This window comes from Hyaena hyaena, unplaced genomic scaffold, assembly GCF_003009895.1.
Source record: "Hyaena hyaena isolate Hyena2069 unplaced genomic scaffold, ASM300989v1 scaffold_826, whole genome shotgun sequence".
Classification (NCBI taxonomy): domain Eukaryota; kingdom Metazoa; phylum Chordata; class Mammalia; order Carnivora; family Hyaenidae; genus Hyaena; species Hyaena hyaena.
The window spans coordinates 100,710-124,239 of record NW_024081449.1 but is presented as its reverse complement, the minus strand read 5'-3'; the positions used below and the strand labels follow the sequence as shown (position 1 = coordinate 124,239).

Below are 23,530 nucleotides of genomic sequence, written 5' to 3'. Positions count from 1 at the left end.
AGGTAATATTTATAACAATAACTTACAGATACAAACTAATGATAAACTACAATTTCACAAAGGATTGTAAACATGTTGCACACTTGTCAGTCCTTTTGTTTTTTAGGCAAAGTGCTCTTTTGATGACAAATAAATTAACAGATACACACTAGAGTGAACTATTTCCAGACAATACAAAAAAAAGTTGATTTGTTTTCTTCTTGTAAACATAAATTTTACAAAAAATGAAGAATCGATAAAAGTGTCTTGCAGGCCAACTATAGATACATACCTGGGCAGCAAAGTGATGTTGAAAATGCTTTGAGTGTTAAATAAAAAATTAACATTAATATCTTTTCAATGGTATTTTATACATAATAAATGACAAGATTATATCCTTAATCATTACTATCCCTGAAAAAAAGAATTAGGTATGACTTATTGGCAGTTGTGTCATTGAATGGGGTAACAAGGGCTGGAGTCCAAGAGTTGTTGGTGAATGAGCTATAAAATAGAAAGAAATTTGTGGATCAGTTTTGTAGGGTGAATAAAACTGATTTAAAAACAAACAAAAACAATCCAAGGCAATGAGCTTTCGTTACTCTTTATAGCTGAGGGCACCAAGCTATGCTCTTTCCACTAACCTCAGCAGAAACATTAACTTGTTCAGCACAATGAATATAGTATTAAATGAGAATCCAGGAATAGATTACCCCCAAAGCCTCTTTTGGGGCCACAAGCTTTTGACGCTTTAATGTCCTCCATCCATACCCCATTCACTGCACTTTACCCTGCAACTAGAAAACATCAGCTTTGTCTGCAGAGATGCTGCTAGCTTCTAATATAAAGGTGTCTGTAGGATGACCCCTCTGCACACCAATTTCTCACTTATGAATGCTTAACCACCTCTTCCCTAAACATACATCAAAGCACATTTGACTCAGGCAACACTATAGTCATTCATGTGAACACACACAATTTTAATACTAGTATAATAGTAACCATGGTACAGGCTCTGATTTTTTATTTAACCCAAACTTAAAATGAGGTTTCCATTCTCAGCAAGGGCTATGATGCTTCAAACCAAACCTCCCTCTGAGAACTACTAGGAAAGCTGGACTAAATTTTAAAAAATCTGTTGGAAGGCATCTGAAAGATACCGAGATAGTGAGAACTTGCAAAGCAAGTCCCAGAAGAGAAGGGAAATGAACTGAGTCTACTACCCTCTACCCCCTCCAAGTTTAGTGACAATTTTAAAAGAAAGGAATGTCTGAGAGGCTGAGAATTTGAGCAGACTTTCAGGAGTTAGACTTTGGCTAGGTGTTGGGGAACAAAACACGAAAGATTAGGGACCACTGAAGAGAAGCCCTCATTTAAACAACAGAAACAAAACACAACAAAACACAGGCTCTGTCCGGGATTCCAAAAGACTCAATACAAATAGTGACTCAGAAGCATACCAGCCTTTGTAAGGAGTGATGCCTCACTGGATTAAGTTGATCTTACCCTAGCCTAACTTTCTGCTAGAGGTGAAACCAAATCCTCTCTGGTGGAATAGATCATCCGAAGTCTCAAATTACTTCTAATTTTTCATACACAACATCTGAAGTGCAATAAAAAATAAAAAGGCAAATAAGACATGACTTGACTGAAACAAAGAGATCCAGATATTGCAGTTATCAGACACAAATTTAGTATAACTATAATTAATATAACAATAATTTTGTTAAAGAATAAAGTGGCAAAAATAGAGGATTCTAGTATAGAAGTGGAAACTATAAAAGAATGAAATTCTAAAACTGAAGATACAATAACTGAAATTAAGAACTCAGTAGGTGAATTGTACCGCGTATTAGAGAATTAGTGAACTGGAAAGAAGTCAGAAGAAAATACCTTGATTAATGCATGGGAGGTCAAAAGGGTGGAAAATATAGGATATTTTCATAAGGGGCAGAAACAATATTTAAAGAGACAAAAACAGACTTTTCCATAATGGAATACATCAAACTACATATTCAAGAAGTATATCTAGGCACATTATAATAAAACTGAAAAACAAACACAAAGAGAAAAGCTATAGTAAAATGACATTCACTTTCAAAAGAGCAAGAAGTAGATCAACAGCTGATTTCAACAATAAGTAGCATCAGATTAACTATCCATATTCTAAACAACAGAAACAATGCAAACCGGAAGCCAATGTTATCTTTAAAGTGCTGGGGGAAAAAAAAGCTGCCAATCTAGATTTACACACAGAGGAAACACCATTAACAACTGCATCAAAACAAATACTTATGAATGAACTTTAGATGTGCAATATTGCTAAACCAAAAACTCTGGAATATAAAAAGATACTTGAAGATGGTCTAAATAAATAGGAAGACAAAGTTCATAGTATGGAAGGTGATATTAAGATGACAGTTTCTTACAAATTGATCTAATAGATTATATCAAAATTTCAATTGTTTATGAGTTTTGTGATGGAAATAGACAAGCTGGTAACATTTATGGAAATGCAAAGGGTCAAGAATAGGCAATATAAACTTGAATAACAAGGAAGTAGAAAGACTTTTCTAGTGGATATAAAGAATTGAGGGCCTTGCGTAATTAAAACAATTAGGTATTATTATGAAAATAAAGACCAATAAAATAGAGTGCACAAAAATTGACACTTACATTATATGAGCAGTTGATTTATGAGAAATGTAGCACTATAAAAGAGCTGAGACATTGGCATTTTAATCAATATAACAAGAGCTTTGTTTCCTATCTCATACCACATACAAAATTCAATTCCAGATGGGCTATAAATCTAAATGTCAAATGGAAGAAAAATTTCTAGAAGATAACATAAGAAGAACATATTCATTATCTTTGAGGAGAAACAGTTACTTGAACAGGTCACCAAAAAAAGCACTGTCCATGAATGAAAAAAAACCTAATGAAATGAACTATATTAAAATTAGGAACTTGTGCTCAACAAAACGTACCCTTAAGAGAATAGAAAAAGGCAAGCCACTGAAAAGAAGGAGATATCTGCAATACATATAATCATAAAAAAACTTATATGCAGAATATAGTAAGAACTAAGATAAATCAAGGAAAAAAACCAAAACAGACAAACCAACAAACAGGCAAAAGACATAAATAAGCTCTTCACAAAAAAAGGATATACAAACATCCAGTGAAAACATGTTCAATGTCACTAGTCATGAAGGAAAAGCAAATTAAAATAAGGAGATAGGCACTACACAACCATCAAATTGGCTAAAATTAAGAAATCACACCTTGTTGGCAAGGATATGGAGCACCTTGAAGTCTCACCTAGTGCTGTTCCGAGTGTAAACTGGTTCAAGCACTATTAGAAACTGGCAGAATTTGCTGAAGTTGAATGTATGTGTAGCCTGTGACCCTAAGTTCCACTCCCAGGTGCATTCCAAACAGAAGTGTGAATTCATGTGCACCAAAAGGCATGTACAATAAAGTCCATAGCAGCATATTCATAAAAGCCTAAACCCGCTCAAACACAAATGTTTATCATCCATAAAATGGTTAAACTGCAGTATACACCTACGGTGGAATTCTATGGAACAATAAAACAAATCACTAATCCTTGCAACAATACAGGTGAATCTCACGAACAATGTTGTTGGAAGAAGTGAGATGCACAAGAATACATTCCATATGGTGTAGTTTATATAAAGCTCAAGAAGAAGCAAAACTAAAACAGGATTTTGGAAGTCAAAGCAATGCTACTCTGAAAGAGGAGGATAATGATTGGAAGGGCACATAAGAGAGGTTTCTGGGGTGTTAATTATGTCCTACTACTTCATCTGGTCAGTATTTATGTGGATGTGTTCACTGTAATAATAATTCATCAAGCTGGATACTTGTTACATGTACACTTTTCTATGTGTATGTTTTGCTTCAATATAAAAGTTTCTTTAACAAAACTCGGTAAATTTCAATCTAAAACTCTGAGTGTGAATACTTTCTCTGACTGTAAGAAAATAAATTATTTAAATACCAGGTGAAAAGCAAAACAAAGTTTTAAAAATGTCCTAAGTAAAAAATCAAGCACTAATAGGCATTATTAATATTTGTGTTTTAGCTGTAAAGTGGGTGTTAAACTTGTCCCTTAAACTGTTAACAGAAATAAGAATGTTTGGATGGTTCTGCTCCCTACTTGCACTTCCCCACAATATTTTTCATCTACTACTGAGGTAATATTTCAAAATATGGGTCCTATCAACAATCTAATACTAGAAATGATCACTTATTGGTTGCTTGGGAAACAGCTGTTAAAGGCTGGGATACCTACCATCCATGTAACTATGCAGAGCAGTTAGCATCGTCCCATCTTGGGGCACGTAGGCAGAATAAGCCATTTCTTCTAACATGGGTGGAGACAGCCTGGAGGGTGGGACTGCTGTGACTGGGGCCGAGGAAGAGTGATTAGGACTGACGTGTTTCTTGTGGCGTGCTCTACAATTCTGAAACCACACCTGAGGGAGGAGAAAAGCAACGTAGGTACGTCACATCTCAGTTTCTGAGTACATAATCAGCTAAGCTTAAAAAGAAATGCATCCTCTGTCAAACTGCTCACCATTAAGACTAAGAAAGAAAAAGAAATGTATCCTCAATTTCTCTACCATATAAGCACAATATAAATTGAAATAAGCTTTTTGGGCACCTGGGTGATTCAGTTGGTCGGGGGGCCGGCTCTTGATTTCAGCTCAGGTCATGATCTCATGGTGATATTGAGCCTGCTTAGGATTCTCTGTCTCCCTCTCTCTCTGTCCTTACCCAGCTCGAGTGCATGAGCATGTGCTCTCTCAAAATAAATAAACATTTAAAAAAAGTCTAAGTTTTTTAAAACAGTTTTATAGACTGAAGAGAAACATTTGCACAAATATCAATGATCATTTTCTTTGCTCAAATAATAAACTATCTGGTGATTTATTTAAAGGTCGATTCTATACTACACGGGCATCTTTGAAAATAAAAAGGGAGGGAGGAAGTTTTGAGAATTCCAGAAAAGTCTACTTGTCTTTAACTGCTGGCATTTGGGACAAACAAACAAACAAGCCCTTTTAATCAGAACTAAAAAAAAAAAAAAAAAAATCCTACTAAATGTATTCTTAGACACCTGCTGGACTTATTTCAAAATCCTTTTTCAAATGACTAAAATCCCTACTGAGAACTTAAAGCTTTCTACAAATCTCTTGATTCAGTTATTCCAATCACATTTTACCTGCTGAGTTCAAGTTTTCTTAGTGAATAGACTATTCCCTAAGGAGTATGTTAAGGTCAGGCTTATAACAAGAAAAAATGAGTAATATTTAAGCAAAATAAAATACAAACATATCCACTGATAAAAATAGTTCACAAAATGTAAAAAGTTAATCATCCTGTGGTCTACTCTATCATAGAAATAAAGGAAGCAAATTCAGGGCAAGCACAGTTTTGCTTCCAGGTCTGGGTGAGGGAAGCTAGGCTGCCCAGAACGCTTCCCAGTAATTAATCTGCCTGTGTTTGAACTCTCTGTCATTAGATAAAACTCTACTATGGAGTGTTACTCTATTAAAATGTTAAAATATTATAGCACTTATTTGCTGTCACTTCAAACACTTCCGTCATGAGGAGAAAAAGAAGTGGAGGAATAAAAACTTTTAGGAAATTAGGATAAGAACATTTTAGTATCAGGAGGGAGGACCAGGGAGAGATCAGGGGCATAAGCTTCTGCCCTGGGCCGGTAGGTAGTGAGCTGATGGCACAAGGGAATTGGGGCTGAATAATGTCAAACAGAAGGGATGTGCAAAAAGATTTATATAAAAAAACTGACCTGATTTCAAAGACATGTCCTGCCCTTGGTACTCAAAATTGAGGGCTGGCAAAGTGTAAACTCAATGGGTTAAAACTAAAGTAATAAAAATTAATAATGCCGTGGGGTAGGGGCACCTGGGTGGCTCAGTTGGTTAAGCGTCCGACTTCAGCTCAGCTCAATATCTCGTGGTTCATGGGTTCCAGCCCTGCGTGGGCTCTGTGCTGACAGCTCAGAGCCTGAAGCCTGCTTCAGATTCTGCGTCTCCCTCTCTCTGCCCGCCCCCCGCCATCTCTCAAAAATGAATAAATGTTAAAAAGTGTTTTTTAAAAAAAAAAAAAATAATGGGGTATGCATCCCTGGCCAGATGGTGAAAGGTAGCACCTAAGGAAGGTTTCAGGGAAAAGACATAGGCATATATCAAGAAAAAGGAGTGGGAAGTCACAGCCTTTTCCCCCATTTTCTGGAGTATTAGACTCTTAGCTACTTACAGAGAGACCCAAAGTCTTCAGTCACAGTTCCCTCCAAAGGCTCCTTAATAATAAGTGTCACTACTGTCATCTACCCAGTCAAGAAGATATACTCACAATTTTTTCTAATTTGTAAGAGAAAATGACTGTCACTAGTCTTTTCCTCAACAGTACCCAGAAGACATTTACTGCAGTGGACTACATATAACCTAATACACATGGTACTATGGTTTCTAGAGTTCTTCCAAAGTATCTTAGGTCTCCAATAAATTACATACTGGATGGAACTTACTCAGTAGTTTTAAAAAAATCCAAACTTTGGAAATAATATGAAAAGGGTATGACATAAACAGCAGAAAAGCCACCTTAATATGGATTCAAATAGCTCTTTGGAAAGATCATCAATAGGTAATCAAACAGAGAGGTTTGTAAACACAAAACATCCTGTAACTTGCACAGGAAAATATAGTTGACAATTCCAGACATCAGAAAATAACTTCTGACATGAGGGCTCCCCAGCTTCAGAATTTAACTACAAGTACTTTTGACCTTCCTTGCCGATTCAAAATTTCTTCCTTCTACTTTGCAAACCTCTAAAAAGAGTTAAAATTTCTTCTGAGCAACATACTTTAAAATTTTTTGAGTTCCAAACTGTAAACAAAGCCAAGAGCAGGCTATGTAGATATCCTATGAAAGAAAAGACTAATCCATAAGATGGATCTCCAAGAAAGCCCAAATTGCCAAATAGAAGAATCAGGTGTATGAAAAAAATGGAATTTTAAATTATCGAGAAACCATGGGATAATACTGATTTAGAGAAACCTGGCTAATCATTTAAGAGGAAAAAAATGGTAAACTCCCTACCTCACTAGTAACCAAAAGTTAATTCCTGATAAATTAAAGATTTAGACGAAGTAACTGGAACTATAAATGTTTAAGAGAAAACAAAAGTTGATATTGATAAACTCTCTAGGTGAAGAAGTATAAAAAGGGGCAAAGCTATAAGAAAAAATATTAAGAGATTTGAATACCTATAAATATAAAAGTTCTATGGGGAGAAAATAAATGAAAAAGAAACTGTGGAAGATTAATATGATAAACAGAATAAAAATCAGTAAGATAGAAAAGTAATCATCCAGTAGAAAAGTGGACTTTTATGTTTCTTTTATTATCAATAACTTTAACATGTTTGCATACAATTTCTAAAATTACAAAATAAGCAAACATGTTAAAGTTATTGATAATAAAAGAAACATAAATAAAAACAATGAGATTTTTCTACCAGAATTGGAAAGAATGTAAAAGAATGACAGTATTCAGGATTTGTGTAAATTGGTGAAAGGGAATTTGCATACATAGCTCCTGGCAGAATAAACTTGTATAAACTTTCTGGAAGCTGATTTTTGTACTATTAATTAATCAGTGAAAGGCCCTAAATGTACTAATATGTACTCCCAAGACACTGATTGGAAGAAATAGCAATGCCTTATCCTGTTTCTGTAAGATGCACAATTCATGATTCACCTACTAGAAAGGGTATGTGAACAGTGATTGAAACTGTATGCAGTGTTAAAAGTAAAATCATCTATATTTATTTTGTGATTTCAGTACATTTCAGTACAACAAAGATCTGCTCTGTTACTAATATCTTGCTAAGCAGACTTTAGCTAGTGAAGGTGAGATGGTCTCTGTGTATCAGACCATTGTTTTACCTAATTGTTAGGTAACCTAGTTTGCAATGCACATTAGAATCAAGGCCCAGTAGGGGCGCCTGGGTGGCTTAGTCGGTTAAGCGTCCGATTTTCGCTTAGATCATGATCTCCCGGTTCGTGGGTTCGAGCCCCGTGTCGGGCTCTGTGCTGACTGCCAGCTCAGAGCCTGGAGCCTGTTTCAGAGTCTGTGACTCCCTCTCTCTCTGACCCTCCCCTGCTCGTGCGGTCTCTCTCTCTCTCCTAGAAATAAATAAAACATTAAAAAAAAAAAAGAATCAAGGCCTAGTAATCAAAACTTTAATTTTTCTAAAATATGCCCAATGCTAGGAAGCAGACTGGACATAGAGGCTATCATTACTACCTGAGATCACAGAAATTGACTCTTCAAAATTACCATGAAGGACTGTATGCATACATACAAATAATTTATATATTTGCATGCTAGTACTCCTTCTTTTGACATCCTATCAAAAATATTTAAATTCAATCCTTACATATTAGAAGCCACCACCCAACAATATATTCTCCAAGTTCTAGTACTTGGATCCAAGATAACTTGCACATAATACTGGTGACCTAAATACTTGGAAATCATAGGACACTGTCTGGGATCCTTATTTATTGAAATAATAAGAAAGCTGCTCAGAAAAATCTTTCATTTTCCTTTGCTTCCAACTTCAAAATAATCTACAACATAATAGTCATGAATTGACTTAGCTGGAGCAACCATCGTCATTGACTGTATAGATTCTCACATTAGAAGAAGACTCAGCCCATTGAGTCTGTACTACCTCAGCAAAGAAAGCTTCATTTTCAGGCACAGGAAAGTCATGATCTCCAAAGGCAGCCTATTTTAATTTTGCAGACTTTCATCCTGAAAAAGTTCTTTATCATGAGTAAAATTCACTTTTCCTATATTCCCTTATAAAGGCCTGATTTTGCTTGTCTGCAGACAGCCTTCCACATACACTTAAAGTTACTTAGTTTTTTAATACTATTCCTTCCCTTATCATCTCATCTCATCTCCAGATAAGTATTCTTGTTACCGTTAATATTAGCACATGATTTCTAGTTCTGTAATGACCTTGTTAGCTTGCCTCTAAAGGAAGCAGTTTGTTTAGATTGGTTCCTTATTAGACCCCTTTTTGAAATCTGGCACTCTGAAATAAACACAATACCCTGGATATCGGAAAAGCATTGAGGTTGTGTGGCTCACTTCCTTGGAGAACCTCATTACAGTTCAGTCAGCCCAACCCACTGGGAATCTAAGTCTTTAGAGGAGCTGCAGTATCATCAGGTCTTTCCCCATCAGCTTCTCTATACAGATGATTTATTAATTATGAAACAGCTCAGCCTTAAGAAGAATAAACTGAAGAATGAGCACCTATTTATCAACCACTCAATTGAGGAAATGAAACACATGGATAATGTTGGACTTTACCTCCTCAAGCTCCCAGCAACTGAATTTCATCTTGCTGGTTATGGTTACTTGCATTAATTCCTTAAACTTTTTTTTTAATTCCTTAAACTTTTTGAACCTTTAATGCTATTTAAAATTATTTTCCATTTCCCCAATTTCTCTATAAGGTCTTGACACAGCTGATCACCTCCACCTTGAACACACTCCTCTGGCTTCCATGATGCCTCCATACCAGACTCATTCCTTGATCCTAGCTGTTACTACATCCTTTTCAAATAGTATCTCTTACCCTGCTCTCTCCCTAAAGTCCAAAATTCTCTTTTTACTGTTTATGATCTAGTGCTAAAGGGTTTTACCCAATTTCATGGCATTGGATCTATTTGCTTGAGTCCTACTCATCTTTTAAAATACCTGTTTATATGCCCAACTGCCACCATCACTCCATGACTAGCAGAGCTAGTGTCCCATTAGAGTGTCCAGGTCCTTTTCTTGTCTTTCTTCCATCTGTGCAGGCAATAAAATGTTTCTCAATGAATTCTAGGTCACTATCTTATTTAAGTCTCTCTTCAAAAAAATACTACTTTGCTGGATGTCCCAACTAACCTATATTATCTCTAGCCTCTTCCAACCCTAATTCTTCCCATGTATTGCCACTAGGCCTTTCTTCCTGAAATCACATATCATGGCTTTCTCCTGATGCTCAGGAGAGAACTCTATACTCGCAGGCCCCTCCTAGTGCAGTTCCAACAATTTCATCTCTCACAATGTGCAAATATAAATCATATGTTTCAATGAATTTGCTCTAATTCATCCTTCTCTGGTTTTATTCACACCACCATCTCTCCCTGGACCTTTAATAAAGGCCATCAACCCCACCCCTGGACACACACACATACTCACATATACAATCACAGAAAAGCTGGGGAAAAAATGACTGGCTTCAGAACAAGATCTAGGTTGGAACCATAACTGCTTTTTACAGCTTGGGGATCTGAGGGTGCTGTGAACACTGAATGAAGTAACTTGTGCACAAAGTTATTAATAATTGGTAGCCTAGCCCTAGCAAGCCATTTAACAGATTTAAAAAGTTGATGTAGAGTGTAAAGAGACCTAAAATAGAAAGCAAATATTTTTTGACATTTCTTCACACACAAAAAAAACTAATGCACACTTATAAAGACCTAGCATAGAACTTTTAGGATATCTTGATTAACCTTTAAAATAATCACCTGTATCACACGTCTGCTCAAGCCTGTCCTTTCTGCCAGTTTCTGGAGAGTCTGTGCATCTGGGTTGTTGTCCTGAGCAAACTGCGCTTGCATTACCTGTTTAAAAAAATATATATATATAGGAAGTAGCTATATATAAGAAGCTCAATCTTCTGCATTTTGATGACAGGAGAGATAAGACATGAACAAGAAGATAGGATTCTGGTATCTTATTAATCGAAAATCAGTAAGGGGAAATAAGTATAAATGAAAAGAAAGCATATCTTGTAAATTTACAAACAAGTTGCTACGTTGAGACCTTTTAAAAAATAATCCATTTCAACGTAAAACTTTTCTTTCAACTATGCTGTTAAAAATGAGCTCACTTTTGCTCTTCTTCCATTCTTACAAAATGCAAACGAAATGAATAAATGGTATAAACCTATTTACTATTTTTTTCCATTTTGTTAAAAATGTCTTGTATTAGAAAACTTGTATAAATATAAAAATCCTATCACATTTATCTCCAACTGCTACAGAGCTAAACAGGCCCATACTATAATTTTTATCAGTCATCAATAGTATACAGTGCAAAAGATGGATACTATTTAATTGTAATAAGGCCAACATTAATGGTTTTGAATGCTTGCTCTATGTAAAATATCTGGGATCTTAAAAAATGACACCCATCATTCACAATAAGGACTTCCTGGGATCTAACCATCTGTATATTGGAAAACTCCCAGATGATTCAGTATGAACCTTTGGATTAGAACCACTGCACCAAGGGCCATGAGACAATGATACATGAAAAAATTGTCCCTTGTCTCAACTTTTTGAGACAAAGACATGGACATCTCAATAACTACCAATAATATAAAGTAAAAGGAGAAACATGGAGCAGGAGGGAACATCAGAATAATGCACAAGTCAAGGACTTTGGATTCTTTCTGAAGAGGAAATCGTGGAAATCAACAGGGATATTTGAACTTTATTACTTTAAAGCCAATCAACTGAGGGGAGTAGTATAAAATATAAAGTATTGTAAAAAATAATGAGAGAGGGGAGTCTGTCATCCAACATGATTAGGTATGTCAATAGGTGTAGGATGGGGGTAACCAACCTTCCTAAAGACCTTAAGCACTAGTGGCCTCAGCATCATTTCTAATAGGCAAAATTAATTGCATGCTCCACTATGCTTCTCATATAATATAGTCTTCTGCCACTACACATGTCACAAGGTAGCTAAATAACTCAGCAGCAAGTCTAGCTCTCTACAGCAGAAAGTAATCATTTTGAGGGCAAAGGAAGTGCCTTACTCTTCATTTCCCCAGGAGCTAATACCCTTTCCTATCACATATATGTATTTAAGGGTTTGTAACATAATGAACCCTGACAACATGAGAAAAATCTGAAGATAGTGTAGAGAAAAAGACCAATGTTGTTCCAGGAAACCTTATGAGGTTATGAGGTTTGAAAATTATAAATTTTTCTCAGTTAAGTTCCGATAAGTGACTCTTCTAGAATAAGGTATTTCTGACTTCCTGTCCAACCATATTTGTTCACACACTGTCTGTAAATAGCACATGTATTTTTACTTTAAGAAATGGGCAGAACTGGCTTAAATGTTTATAATCTCACTCAGTTCATCTCATTCTTCCTTATTCCAAATGTGTTATTTCAATACTGTCGTGTACAAATAGTTGTTTATATGTATTTGTGTTTATATATAACATCTCAAAGAGAAAAATGAATGAGCAAGTTAATTGTCTTTATATTTTAATTTTTTAAGAAGAAAAGCTAAACATATATTTAAGGATTTGCTTGTTAGACCATTATTGATAATTTATAAAACAAGACAGCATGCTTTTCATAAATGCATTTCAAATTCACAAGTTTAATAATGGAACCAAGTTATATTTAATAAAGCAATTTCTTATCAAGGAATAAAAAACTTAAATGAACACTGATGTTGGTATATTCTAAAGGGAAAGTAATACATGCTTATCAATGTTTAATCTCACAAAATAAAAGTTTTCATTTCTATTTTATTTCATTGTTCTCCAGTCACTAATATTGTTGAAACCCATACCACTCCTCTTCTGAGCCTTTTTTTAACCTGGTCAAGGAGTGAAACTTTGTAGACACTCATCATTATAAGGCCAGGAAATCCCAGAAATAACAAGCATCTGCATAGTAGCAGCTGACCAACTCAATCTGAAAGATTAATGTAGTTGCTAACCTTGGCATGTTTAATATTAATAATCATTGAGCAAGTGCTTCCAACTACAATAAGCAAACCATAATATTGGCAGGAATTTCTTAAGGGCCATTCTACACATGGGACAATATTTGAAATATTCTTGCCAACACAAAATGTTGTTCTGTTTTGTGAGTCTTAAACTCTTTTTTTCTTCCCATAAATTTCTAAATAATTTTGGGAAATTATCTTGTTTATGCTTCTCAATTTAACTCTCCTCGGTCCAAAGCAGTACTTCATTTCATTAATAGTCTTGACTTACTGATCACCTATATTATTATTTTGCTGAATTCAAGCACTACTAGAATATATTCAGCTTACTGAAAGGGCAATTTGACATAGAGGGTACACTGCCTGATTTATTAGAGGTTCTGGCAAAATACAGTGATTTAAATCTTTCAAAAATTTACAGCTATGGGGCATCTAGGTGGCTCAATCTGTTAAGCACCTGACTCTTGATTTCAGCTCAGGTCATGATCTCATGGTTCCTGAGATGGAGCCCTGCATTGGGCTCTCACTGACAATGTAAAGTCTGCTTGGGATTCTCTCTCTTCTCTCTCTGCCTGCCTCCCCCGCCCTCACGCATGTTCTCTCTCTCTCAAAGTAAACACACACTTAAAATTTTACAGCTATGTATACCAGATTTCTAAGGTATGAAGAACCACTTGAGGACAAAGATTGTGTCTCATTTGTTTCAGCCATTCCTGGAATAAAATAGGTACTAATAAATACTGAAAAGAATGAGTATATGCTTTGAAAGCATGTCATTTCTATTTTCATATTTTAAAACCTATGATTCCTATATGCATCTTTAAAAACGCAAGAGTCAGATCACATTTTTATATAATAATGCATATGATGATACAAATAGCTTATGCATGTTTGCAACTTAAAACTATGAGGCTATCTACAAGATTCAGAATCTCACTCTTGTTTTAGTGGCTGCTGCCATTAAGTGGAACTTTTATTTCACTCATATTCTGGAGGCCAAGCAAAAGATCAGAGGGTTGGAGAAGTTTTCAGAGCTCTTCTCTGACATTCCCTTGATAGTCTGATTTGAGGGGAGTTCCTATACCTCTTCGATGAGGTTACCTACATCAAGGAGTTATTGTTAAGAATTAAAGGAGAGAATGTAGATGGATGCCTAATGTAGGAATCGATACACAAAGACCTTCACAAATGTTATTCCCTCCTTATTTAGTTAGTACGTGTGATTATCTTCCTGTATGAAATGGTATATCTAAAGTTGTTTCAAATTTTCAATTTTGATAACTTTAATTTCATATAAAATTTTACTTGTCAGACTTATAATTATTAAAATTATAGCCAGCCCTTCATGGAAACAGCCCATTTTAAAAACAATATATTTATATTAGAAATTCTATTTTAACTCAGATATTTTGTAGCTTCTGGATATTTTGCTTCCAGGTCTCTCACAAGTACTCTTATCTCCTAATTTAGGGCTTTATGTAATCCAAGTTCCCTTGGAATATTTGTATCACACCAAGGTTTCTTTCTTGATCATTCTCCAAATAAAAAATTCTCTCTTGAAACCCTTTTACTGTATTCATCTTAAATACTGGCAACTCTTTGAATACTATTCGTGGTTTTTTCTGAGTATTACTTTTACTCATTTGTTAATGTTATATAAATATCCTTTAAAGTTTGAGCTAAGACCGATACTATGTGTAAAGCGCCCAGCAGTACAAGGTAGGTGCTCAATAAATGTTACTTTAGCTTAACATAAAACAAATACCTCATCCACATTAATCTTTTAGAAAACATGATTTATCTGAAATAATGCCAGAAAGAATCATCATATGTGTAGGCTTAAAGATAAACCAGAGTAATTATTTAATTATTTTCTTGACAATTGACATGGATTGAATTTATAACAATTATACTTTAGGGAAACAGAACAGAAAATAATCCCTCCTTTTTTAGGAGACATCATCAACCATTAGCATCATATAGAATTACCTCCCTTTATCCCTTTTAAAAAGAAAATGTCTACTTGATTGGAGTCAATTACTAGATTCCTGTTGTTTGTTTATGGTAAGGCATATTCAATTCTTTCCTATTCAGAAAACATACAATCTTAGCCATAAAAAGCCTCATTGTAATTTGTTAAAAAGGTGAGCACATTAGTGTCCCACAGACCCACACACTGTATGTCTCTTTCTGTTAACAGTCCTAAAATAGTTTGTCTTCTATCACAATTATATGTAGTAATGTAAATAAATGCCTGGGTTAAACTGATTTTATCAGGAAGTCAGGACAGATCAACATTTTGTTTGCACTTTGACACCAATACCAATAGAACCCAGGAAAATAAAGCTTGAATGACTAGTTCATACCAGATCATGACTCTGGGAATATTGATAAACATTTTAGAGCAATAAGTATGTTTTCATACATTCACCAAGTTAGCTTTCGTTAAAAGCATAGGCCAACCTTTTTGAAAACACAAAAATGTTTTTAGGCAGCATGGAGATTGTTTTGGCATTTTTTTGGAGGGAGAGGAGGGTTTGCAGGCTTTTTTGGTACTTTTTTGTTTGTCTGTTTTCATCAGGAGGGAATTCAAAAATCATGAATTCATTGTCATGTCTACCTGGAGCTGATCTGCTGTAAAGCTGGTCCGAGCTCTTTTTGCTGGTTTTGGATGATTAACATCTTGCTCTGTGAGAAGGGCACCTTCAACACTAATGCCATTACCTGCATTTAAAAAACAACAGCATATATATTTGGTAACTCAAATGACTCTACCGATCAAGCAATAATATGTTTCTTGCATCTCTTGGCTCATTACAAAATTGTGAATTACCCAAATCTGGGAGGTAAGTTTTAAAACACACTAGAAATATTCTGTGGAAACAATATTCCACTTATATGCTTGTATATTTTAGTCAAAAGTGCAAAAAGTTAGAATAGCACATATCTAAGGTTCATCCTTAAGAGGCAAACACAGGAAAACTGGTTATGAAAAGCAAAACAGACCCTAAATCCAAGGCTGCTGCCTGAAAATATGGTACAAGGCTCATACACATGCCATGGTTTTCCCTGCAAACACACAGATGGAGATCATCACTAACATTAGAGTGCTTAATGAGTTTTACCACAATTACACTGCACAAAATAATGCATTAAAATGACCTTAGGAAAAATCATTTTTATTCCCTGTATTCACCATCCCCAAAGACTCCAAAGCATTTTAAGTATATATTTACCATTTTCCACTTCTCTTTTCAAATTATCCAGCATACAGTCATAATGCACTCTGCAGAGGACTTTCTCTTCCACCAAAGCAAACTCCTCTCCTGTGGAAAGCTGCCTTTTGCAAGAAAAGCAGGCAAAGCATGCCAAGTGATAGACATTCCCCTTGGCCCTCCGGACCCAGTCAGTAGAGTGGATGTGCCTCCCACAACGAGAGCAGCGAGTTCCATACCTTCTACATAAATAGAAGAGCAGGAGGTGAAGATTTTAATGTTTGATAAGATATTGATCAACCTGAGAGTAAACGAATACATTATAATACTCCTTGAATTAACCTAGGTATTTAAATCTTTGGAAAGGGAAAAAGGAATCAATTACTTTTCTAAAAGTTAATATGGTAAGAAATCAAGACTTGAGATAGGGTCATAATTCACACCTGTTTATAAAACAAAAACTCCTCATTGTTACTTTAAAAGATTTTTTTCTGGAGTTTTTTCTTTTAAAATAAATGCATATGAGTTTCAATATTGCTTTTGTGACAAATATCAACATATTTATTAATTACCTAGGAACTCAATATACAAACACACATATACTGCAGATTGAAACCTAAAAGTGTAAAAGCATACCATTGAAGATACAATGACTTCTTAAAACCAAATTGAGATAATTTAAAAATGTTTTAAATATCATTTTTTAAGTTAAAATATTTAAACATTTAAAATCGATATTATCAAATAATGGGTAGAACAGAACCTGTTCACCCTGAGGGTGAGAAAGGAAAACTCAGGTATGTTTCCATTGGTGAATAAGCTATTATATCACTTGCCACAGGAAGGGGAGAAATATTGTCTAAAACTTTAAGAGAACTTGCTGGACATTAAATTCATGTTAACTGTAATAAAATGCCAGATGTAAGTATTTCTTTTTTCTCCTGGTCTAAGTAATTGGACATTCTTTGTTATGTCTCCTATCATAATCATAGTCATGGCCTGGCATATTCACATCAAACTAGATAGGTGTCTGTTTCTATTCATTAATATATACTTAGAGAGATTGCCAGGTTTTTTTTTTTTTAAGTTAATCTGAAAAACAGAATCCTAAAACTAAATTTCAAAATGTAATAAAATATGAAGTATAAAAAAATCCTGAAGAACTACATTTTCAATAAGTCTCTGAAACCAAACCTTTCAAAAAGCTTTAAATTATGATTTAAAAAATTAAGATTTGCATATCTTAAGTCAAAGAGGAGGCAAATTGCTACTATTTTTGAGGAAGTGGAGAGTAAACCTGATGAGAAGTATGTTTTTGGTAATTATAAAATTCTGTGACTTTATAAAATAAAGGACTCTATGTTTTATGAATTGCTTTAAATTAGCAATTTTATTCAAATCAATCACTAAACTCTCTGAAACCAGTTTTTGAAACTGAGTATAAACAACATAATTAGTATTACAAACTTCCTTATATAGTATCAATTTTCCAATTTCACGATGAACATTTTTCTTCATTTGGAAATGCAAATAAAGAAAAATATAATTTTAATATTCTAGGATAATTCTAGGATAAATAGGGATAATTTCAATTTCTAGACAGCGATCCATTAAAAACTGAATTATATCCTAGAAGAAACTATACATTTAAAACATTTATAAAGAGATCATAAAGAAAATGTTAAGATCTTAGGCAAACACAATGTCACAAAACAAAGATCAAAGAGACATAAAGAAATAGGATTTTTACACAGAATAATCAAACTTGGTGTATTTGATATTGGAATGATTGGTTCCTTGAAATCATATGATTTATCAGTCTCCAAACTGCTGACATTTTGTAGGGTATAGCTAGGGATTATTCTATAGTAAAAATAAAACCTTGATTCCTCCCACCCCATAATTATTTCATTTCATCTTAGCATGCCCTGCAAACGAGGGTTTCTGTCACAATAAGTCATCTTATATTTTATACTTTACCTATGCATAACAAGGAGAAGTTCCCTCCCCCTTTTTTTAAATATCTCAAACTTTCATTCCTCAAAGTGTAAATAATTATTTTAAATTAGTTTTTGTATATTGAATTCCTAAAACATATAAACATGCTTATTTTATCTGTTTTAGTAGAAGCTATACCTTAAAAATGTGAAGCATTCTCATTCTGAAATCCATTATATAAGAAAAACTAGTGTGTATATATATATATACACACACATATACATTTAAATATGTAAAACTGGACAAGAAAGGTTATTTACAAAATTTTCTTTGCAAAACAATTTCTTGGAGTGTCTACTAAAAACTTTTCCACAGTGTACCTGAAATAATCAAGTTTGCAGAAAATGTCTTTGTCTTTAATATAACAGCTGGTATGCCTTCCTAAGGAGGTCCTGCAGACACTGCAGGAGAGACATCGAACATGCCAGCACAAGTCATTCACCTGTAAAGGAAAACGGAGCAGGATAAGAAATCATTTTAATGCCGTACTTACAGAGTATCATCCACTGGTTTTATGCATTGAGCAATTTTAAAACTTGGATCCTTAATATTTTAACATATGCTCTGAATGTTTCTAAGTGGGGTCATTTATACAAATATGGGTCTAGGTATATTCTCTTTTAGATGCCAACCAGAAAATCACAATCGTATATTTTATATTTTGTGTTTATTTTTTTATTTCTCCGAAGAATTCAGAGTGTGCTTTTTTTTCTTTTTGAAATCAAACCTCTATGAACATGGAAAATTTTGGTCATTCTGAAGTCCCACATACAGGCTTGTTTTATTCTTTTTTATTTACCAAATTCTTCCCACCATGAAACCTGGTAGCTAAAGAAGTCAAGCGACACACCTTTTCAATCTACTTTTTGGCCAATTATAAATGGTGTACTGGTTAAAGGGAGAGAGAAAGAAGGTGAAAAAGAAGGGTTGTAAGATACTTACCCTTATAAGGAAGGCAGGCAATCAATTTCCCTTACTAAACAGGAATGGCTAAGGTAGATTTAAATGTTGATATAGCAGAAGTCCTGGCTACCTTCTAATATTAAATAATAGAATCAAGGAGTAAAGTATCGGTAACCCTACCTAACGATCTGGTTACTGGAGAAAAAATTAATCTGAGTGTAAGTGGTTCTAAGAAGGCACCCAAGCACTGTTTGCCATTTGTACTTCCAGTAGTAAGGCATAAGACAGTGTCTAATAAATCACACCACTTTATATTTTTTAAATAGGCATGTGAAATAGTATCAAATCAGACAATAAATCATAATCCTCACCTTAAACTGTTGCCATCATACTATAAGCACTACAACTTCAGCCTTCAAGAATGAAAACAGGTACTGGAATGAAGTTGCCTGTATGTAACACAGGCTCCCAAAGTTTGCTCTTGTTAAATGGACTCAGGAACTGAGTTTATGCTTCACTAATTAAGTATAATTTCATTACACATGAAAAAATGGCAATGATGCAAAAATACCAGTTATACCCTACAATTCTATCTAATGTCTCAAATAATATTTAGGAAATTGTGAAAATGGGAAATTGTGAAATAGCCTTTATCACAAAAGTATAGTAAAAGCCCTATTTGTCCAATGACTCTATCAGATTAGCACTAATCTTCAAAATGTTTTCCTGTGATATAATATATAAAAGGTACTTTGAGGCAGAAGGAAAAAGTTTCACTTGCTTCTAATTACAGTTATAGATCTCCTTCCAAAGCATCAATGAGAGTTTCATTTTGGTAAAAATTTAAAAATTTTAAGTTTTGGTTTTGAACTACATGTTTACATAGTTCAAACGTGAGTTCCTACGTGAGGAAACTCGGAAAATAGAAGAATGAATTAAAGAAAGAGAAAGAAAGAATTTGAGGAAGTCAGAATAAAAAAATACAGTGGTTAATATCCTAGAATTAAATATGTATTTTCCTATTTTTTCCTAAAATGAGCTAATTAAAGTTTAAAAATATAGGTTTCCTTTAGTATTCCAATGCTTAGGGACTTCTACATTTTGATCTTATCCAGGCTTTTTTTTTTTTTTTTTTTTTTTTTTCCCCCCTCCTGTCCCCCAAGCAAGTGTAGATTCAGGCTTCAGGGCAGAGTCATGGCCACCCTCTAACTTCCTAAAGCCAAATCTAATGCTTGGATTGCCACCTTTCCTTAAAGTTTACTTAAAAAAAAACAAAACAAATGCTCATCTTCCATTTACTTTCCAGAGGCGAAAGTCAGATAAAGAGGGAAAATCCTGGAGAGTACAGACCTTTCCTGATGGCTGCTATTGATCCAATATATAAATGTATATGTATATAGGACCAAGCCAGAAAAAACACCCAAAGGACAGGCTAAAGCAAATATTAGGTGAAGCCAAAGACCCATCTAATTCCTCTCCTACATTTTTGTTTTAGGTCCATTTTACTTGCTCACGAGGTGATTGATGTTTTTCTATATAAAATGTTTTCTATTAAACAGCTGTATTTTCAAAGACTCTACCAGGTGTAGGTCCAACAATCTTCACCAGTGACCCAAATGAATTTAAATTTCTCTTTTAGAATAAGTACTCAAATGAAAAAAAAAAAAAAAACCCAACTCAGAGTTTTTATATAATCATACAGTGTCAAACTTTAGTTAGAGCTAATATCCTAATACATAGAAAAAGGGATAGAATAAGGGTGTGCATAGAAGACATCACTGGGAGGACTAAATTCCTACAAAGAAAAGCTTTATATAACTCATTTAGATCTTAGATTTTTATATAATACAAATAAATATGAGATACAAGTATATTTTTAACATGTAAAAGTGAGCACTAGAAACAACTTATCTATTTCAGAGGTGTTATAATACCTCCCCCCCTTTTTTTCTAGATCCACTCTGGTATGAAATGTTAAAGACTTAATAGATCCAGAAACATTCTTAAAGATTATGCTAATTATTAACAGGTTTCATTGACAATAACAAACTAGTTTTGATCCAAAAAATGACTCTGAGATATCCAAAAAGGCTCACGTCTAGAAACAGTGAAAAGGGTATCTTAGGAATGCAGATTTAAAGAGAAAGCCATGTTAATTTGTCAGCTTTGAAAATTGATCACCAATTAAGATTAATTTAGTTACTTTTAAAATTTTCACCAAAACTTCTGTTGGTGCTTTCCCTAGGTTGTAGCTATGTAGTATTATTCCCACTTTACAGATTAAGCAGCTTTATACACTGAGGTAGAAATTTAAAGAAGCCCAATAACTAGCTTTTTGAACTCACACTCTCTATAGAATTAATCCTTTTAAAAAAAAAAATGGGGATGCTGGGTGGGAAGAGACTGGTGAGGAGGGAATAGAAAGTGAATTGGTTTGCTACTAATTCAGTGTAGGAGAGATCATTATTTTAAATAGTGGTTTTAAAGAGCTATTGAAGTTGCAAACACATGGCATTAGGATTAAGACACATGGGACCATGACTCTTCATTCAATGGCATGGTTAATTGTGGCCTACCAGAATTTCTACTCTAAAACTCCCGCACAATATTTTAAGAAGTGAAAGAAATTAGGACAGTCAACTCTCAAACTACCACTTTGAAGCACTTCATCCCAGGCATCCATCTATCCATCTCCCTTCTTTCATTTTGTTTTCCTTTCTGTTCTGTTTCATTCTTGCCTTCCTTCTCTGTCTCTCTCTCTTGGGGCTAACTTTACATCAATATTCTCCCCCTGCCCCCAAGGACTGGAGGTAACATAAAAAAAAAAGCATTGGATGGCCATTAATAAGAGGAGAGTGGTACTGAAAATGGTTTTTCTTTAAATGCTCCAACAAGTTTTTTCTTTAAAAAAGCCTTACTAAAAATAAAACTATGTAAAAATTCTGTCCAGAAAAGGCCCTTTAAAAGCACTTCACAGTGGTCCTCACCAAAAGAGACCCTGCAAGGAGGAATCAGCCAACATATATGGACCAGGAACTCTTAGAAGTAGGCAGGTGTGTGGGTGTTATTGGGGGTGGAGGGACCATAGTCGAGACTCAGTAAAATCATCACCATCATCAGGCAGGACCCTGTTTCAAAATCAGTAAAAGGATTAACCCACTTTTGTTTTTCTACAAGTATGTGGCTGACTCCAGTACATCTACCCACTCGGTGTATTGTCACTTGTAGATCACGGCCTGTCATACACAAGCTGTTATTTACAACAACATGTGAGATTCTAAGATTTCTTTGCCCTGGACCGGCCTGTTCTGCTGAGAAGGCCTACAACCTGCAGCGAGAACTTGAAAGGAAGAGAGGGGAAAAAACTCTTCTTTTCCCGCAGTCTCCAGGGTAACCCCGTTCCCTGGGGCCTCGCGGCTCCACCCTACCTTGAGAAGGTACTTGTCCACGATCTCCAGGCCGCAGCTGTTGCACACACACTTGCCAGGGGGACAGACGGAGCCCGAGGCCATGGACCGGGGCGAGGACGACGGGGACAGCGGCGCCGAGGAAGAGCACGAGTCCTCGTCCCCCGCTCCCTCGGGGCTCACCTGAAGGAAGCCGTGAGACGCAGCTGCAGGCGGTTCTAGAACCCCCTCCTCTCCTCATCCCAGCGGCCCACCGGGGCTCCCTACTCCTTCCTCCCCTTTCCCCCACGCCACCCCCAGTTCTTGAGGTCTCCCTTTTCGCGCTCCGCCCCCCCACCCACACGAGTCCAAGCTCCCGCCACGCACCCGCCACGGCTGTCGACCCTGGCCTCAAGGGCCCAAGGGTTCCTTACTTCGGTGCGCAAACCCGTCTAGCCCGCCCAGCGTTCCAGCCCGCCCTGGCCCAGGCCGTCCTTGCCCCCGCTCCCCGAGCGGCCGGCCAGCCGGGCCCACGGAGGGGCGCGCGGACAGCGGCTCTTCTTCATGGGCCGCCTCCACCCGTCCAGCCTCCAACACCCGCGCCGCTCCCCGCTCACCAGTCCCTCTTCCCCGGCGCCTTTCCGAGTCCGCCCGGCCGCCAGGGCTGCAATCCGCCCGCACTCCTCCGACATGAGCCCCGGGCACTGTGGGATGGGCGGAGGGGAAAACGAGGAAGAAAGGAGAGCAAAAGTTCAGAGCCGGCCGGCACAGCCCGGAGCCTCGGCCTCTGGGCACGCGGAGCCGGCTAATGAAGGCCCGCGGCGCGCCGGGCCGCGCGTGCGGCCGTCAGGGCTCCTGCGCCCCGGCGCGGCGGGCACACCCGCGGGAGCGCAGCCTGGCCGAGTGCGCCGCGCGCGGCGAGGCGGCCACCCCGGCGCTCAGGGCCGGCCCCGCGCGCCGCGGCGCCCTCGGGCTGAGGGTCCCCAGCGCGCGCCGGAGCCAGTCGGTTCCCCGCCCCCCGACCGCGGGTAACAAGTTAATAACAATCATCCCAGCACAAAGCATTTTCTTTCTAGACGTCAATCACGGCGGAGCGGGGATCACCAGACTAAAGCGGGTGCAAGGGGCGGGGGGGGGGGTGGGAGTGGGAGAGAAGAAAAGAGG

At 36.4% G+C, this 23,530-nt stretch overlaps 1 protein-coding gene across 1 annotated transcript; it reads right to left on the bottom strand.

The window, feature by feature from the left end:
* Nucleotides 1-406: 406 nt before the first annotated feature.
* Nucleotides 407-23,067, bottom strand: LHX8 (LIM homeobox 8). The gene is made up of 8 exons (XM_039219400.1): nucleotides 22,984-23,067; nucleotides 22,409-22,570; nucleotides 18,398-18,519; nucleotides 16,101-16,321; nucleotides 15,485-15,588; nucleotides 10,635-10,730; nucleotides 4,301-4,484; nucleotides 407-483 (listed from the first exon to the last, which is right to left on the bottom strand). The coding sequence occupies exons 1-8, from the start codon at nucleotides 23,056-23,058 to the stop codon at nucleotides 407-409; spliced, it is 1,041 nt and encodes a 346-aa protein (XP_039075331.1). The 5' UTR covers nucleotides 23,059-23,067.
* Between the last annotated feature and the right edge of the window lie 463 nt (nucleotides 23,068-23,530).

What these genes read in the sequence shown, in the direction of transcription:
- LHX8 (XM_039219400.1), bottom strand. Translation starts at nt 23,058, where the DNA reads ATGTCGGAGGAGTGCGGGCGGATTGCAGCCCTGGCGGCCGGGCGGACT. An exon ending in GCGCCGGGGAAGAGGGACTG is followed by an intron (nt 22,571 to 22,983) that starts GTGAGCGGGGAG and finishes GGCTTCCTTCAG; the next exon opens with GTGAGCCCCGAGGGAGCGGG. An exon ending in GAAAAGAGAAGTGGAAAATG is followed by an intron (nt 15,589 to 16,100) that starts GTAAATATATAC and finishes TTTTAAATGCAG; the next exon opens with GTAATGGCATTAGTGTTGAA.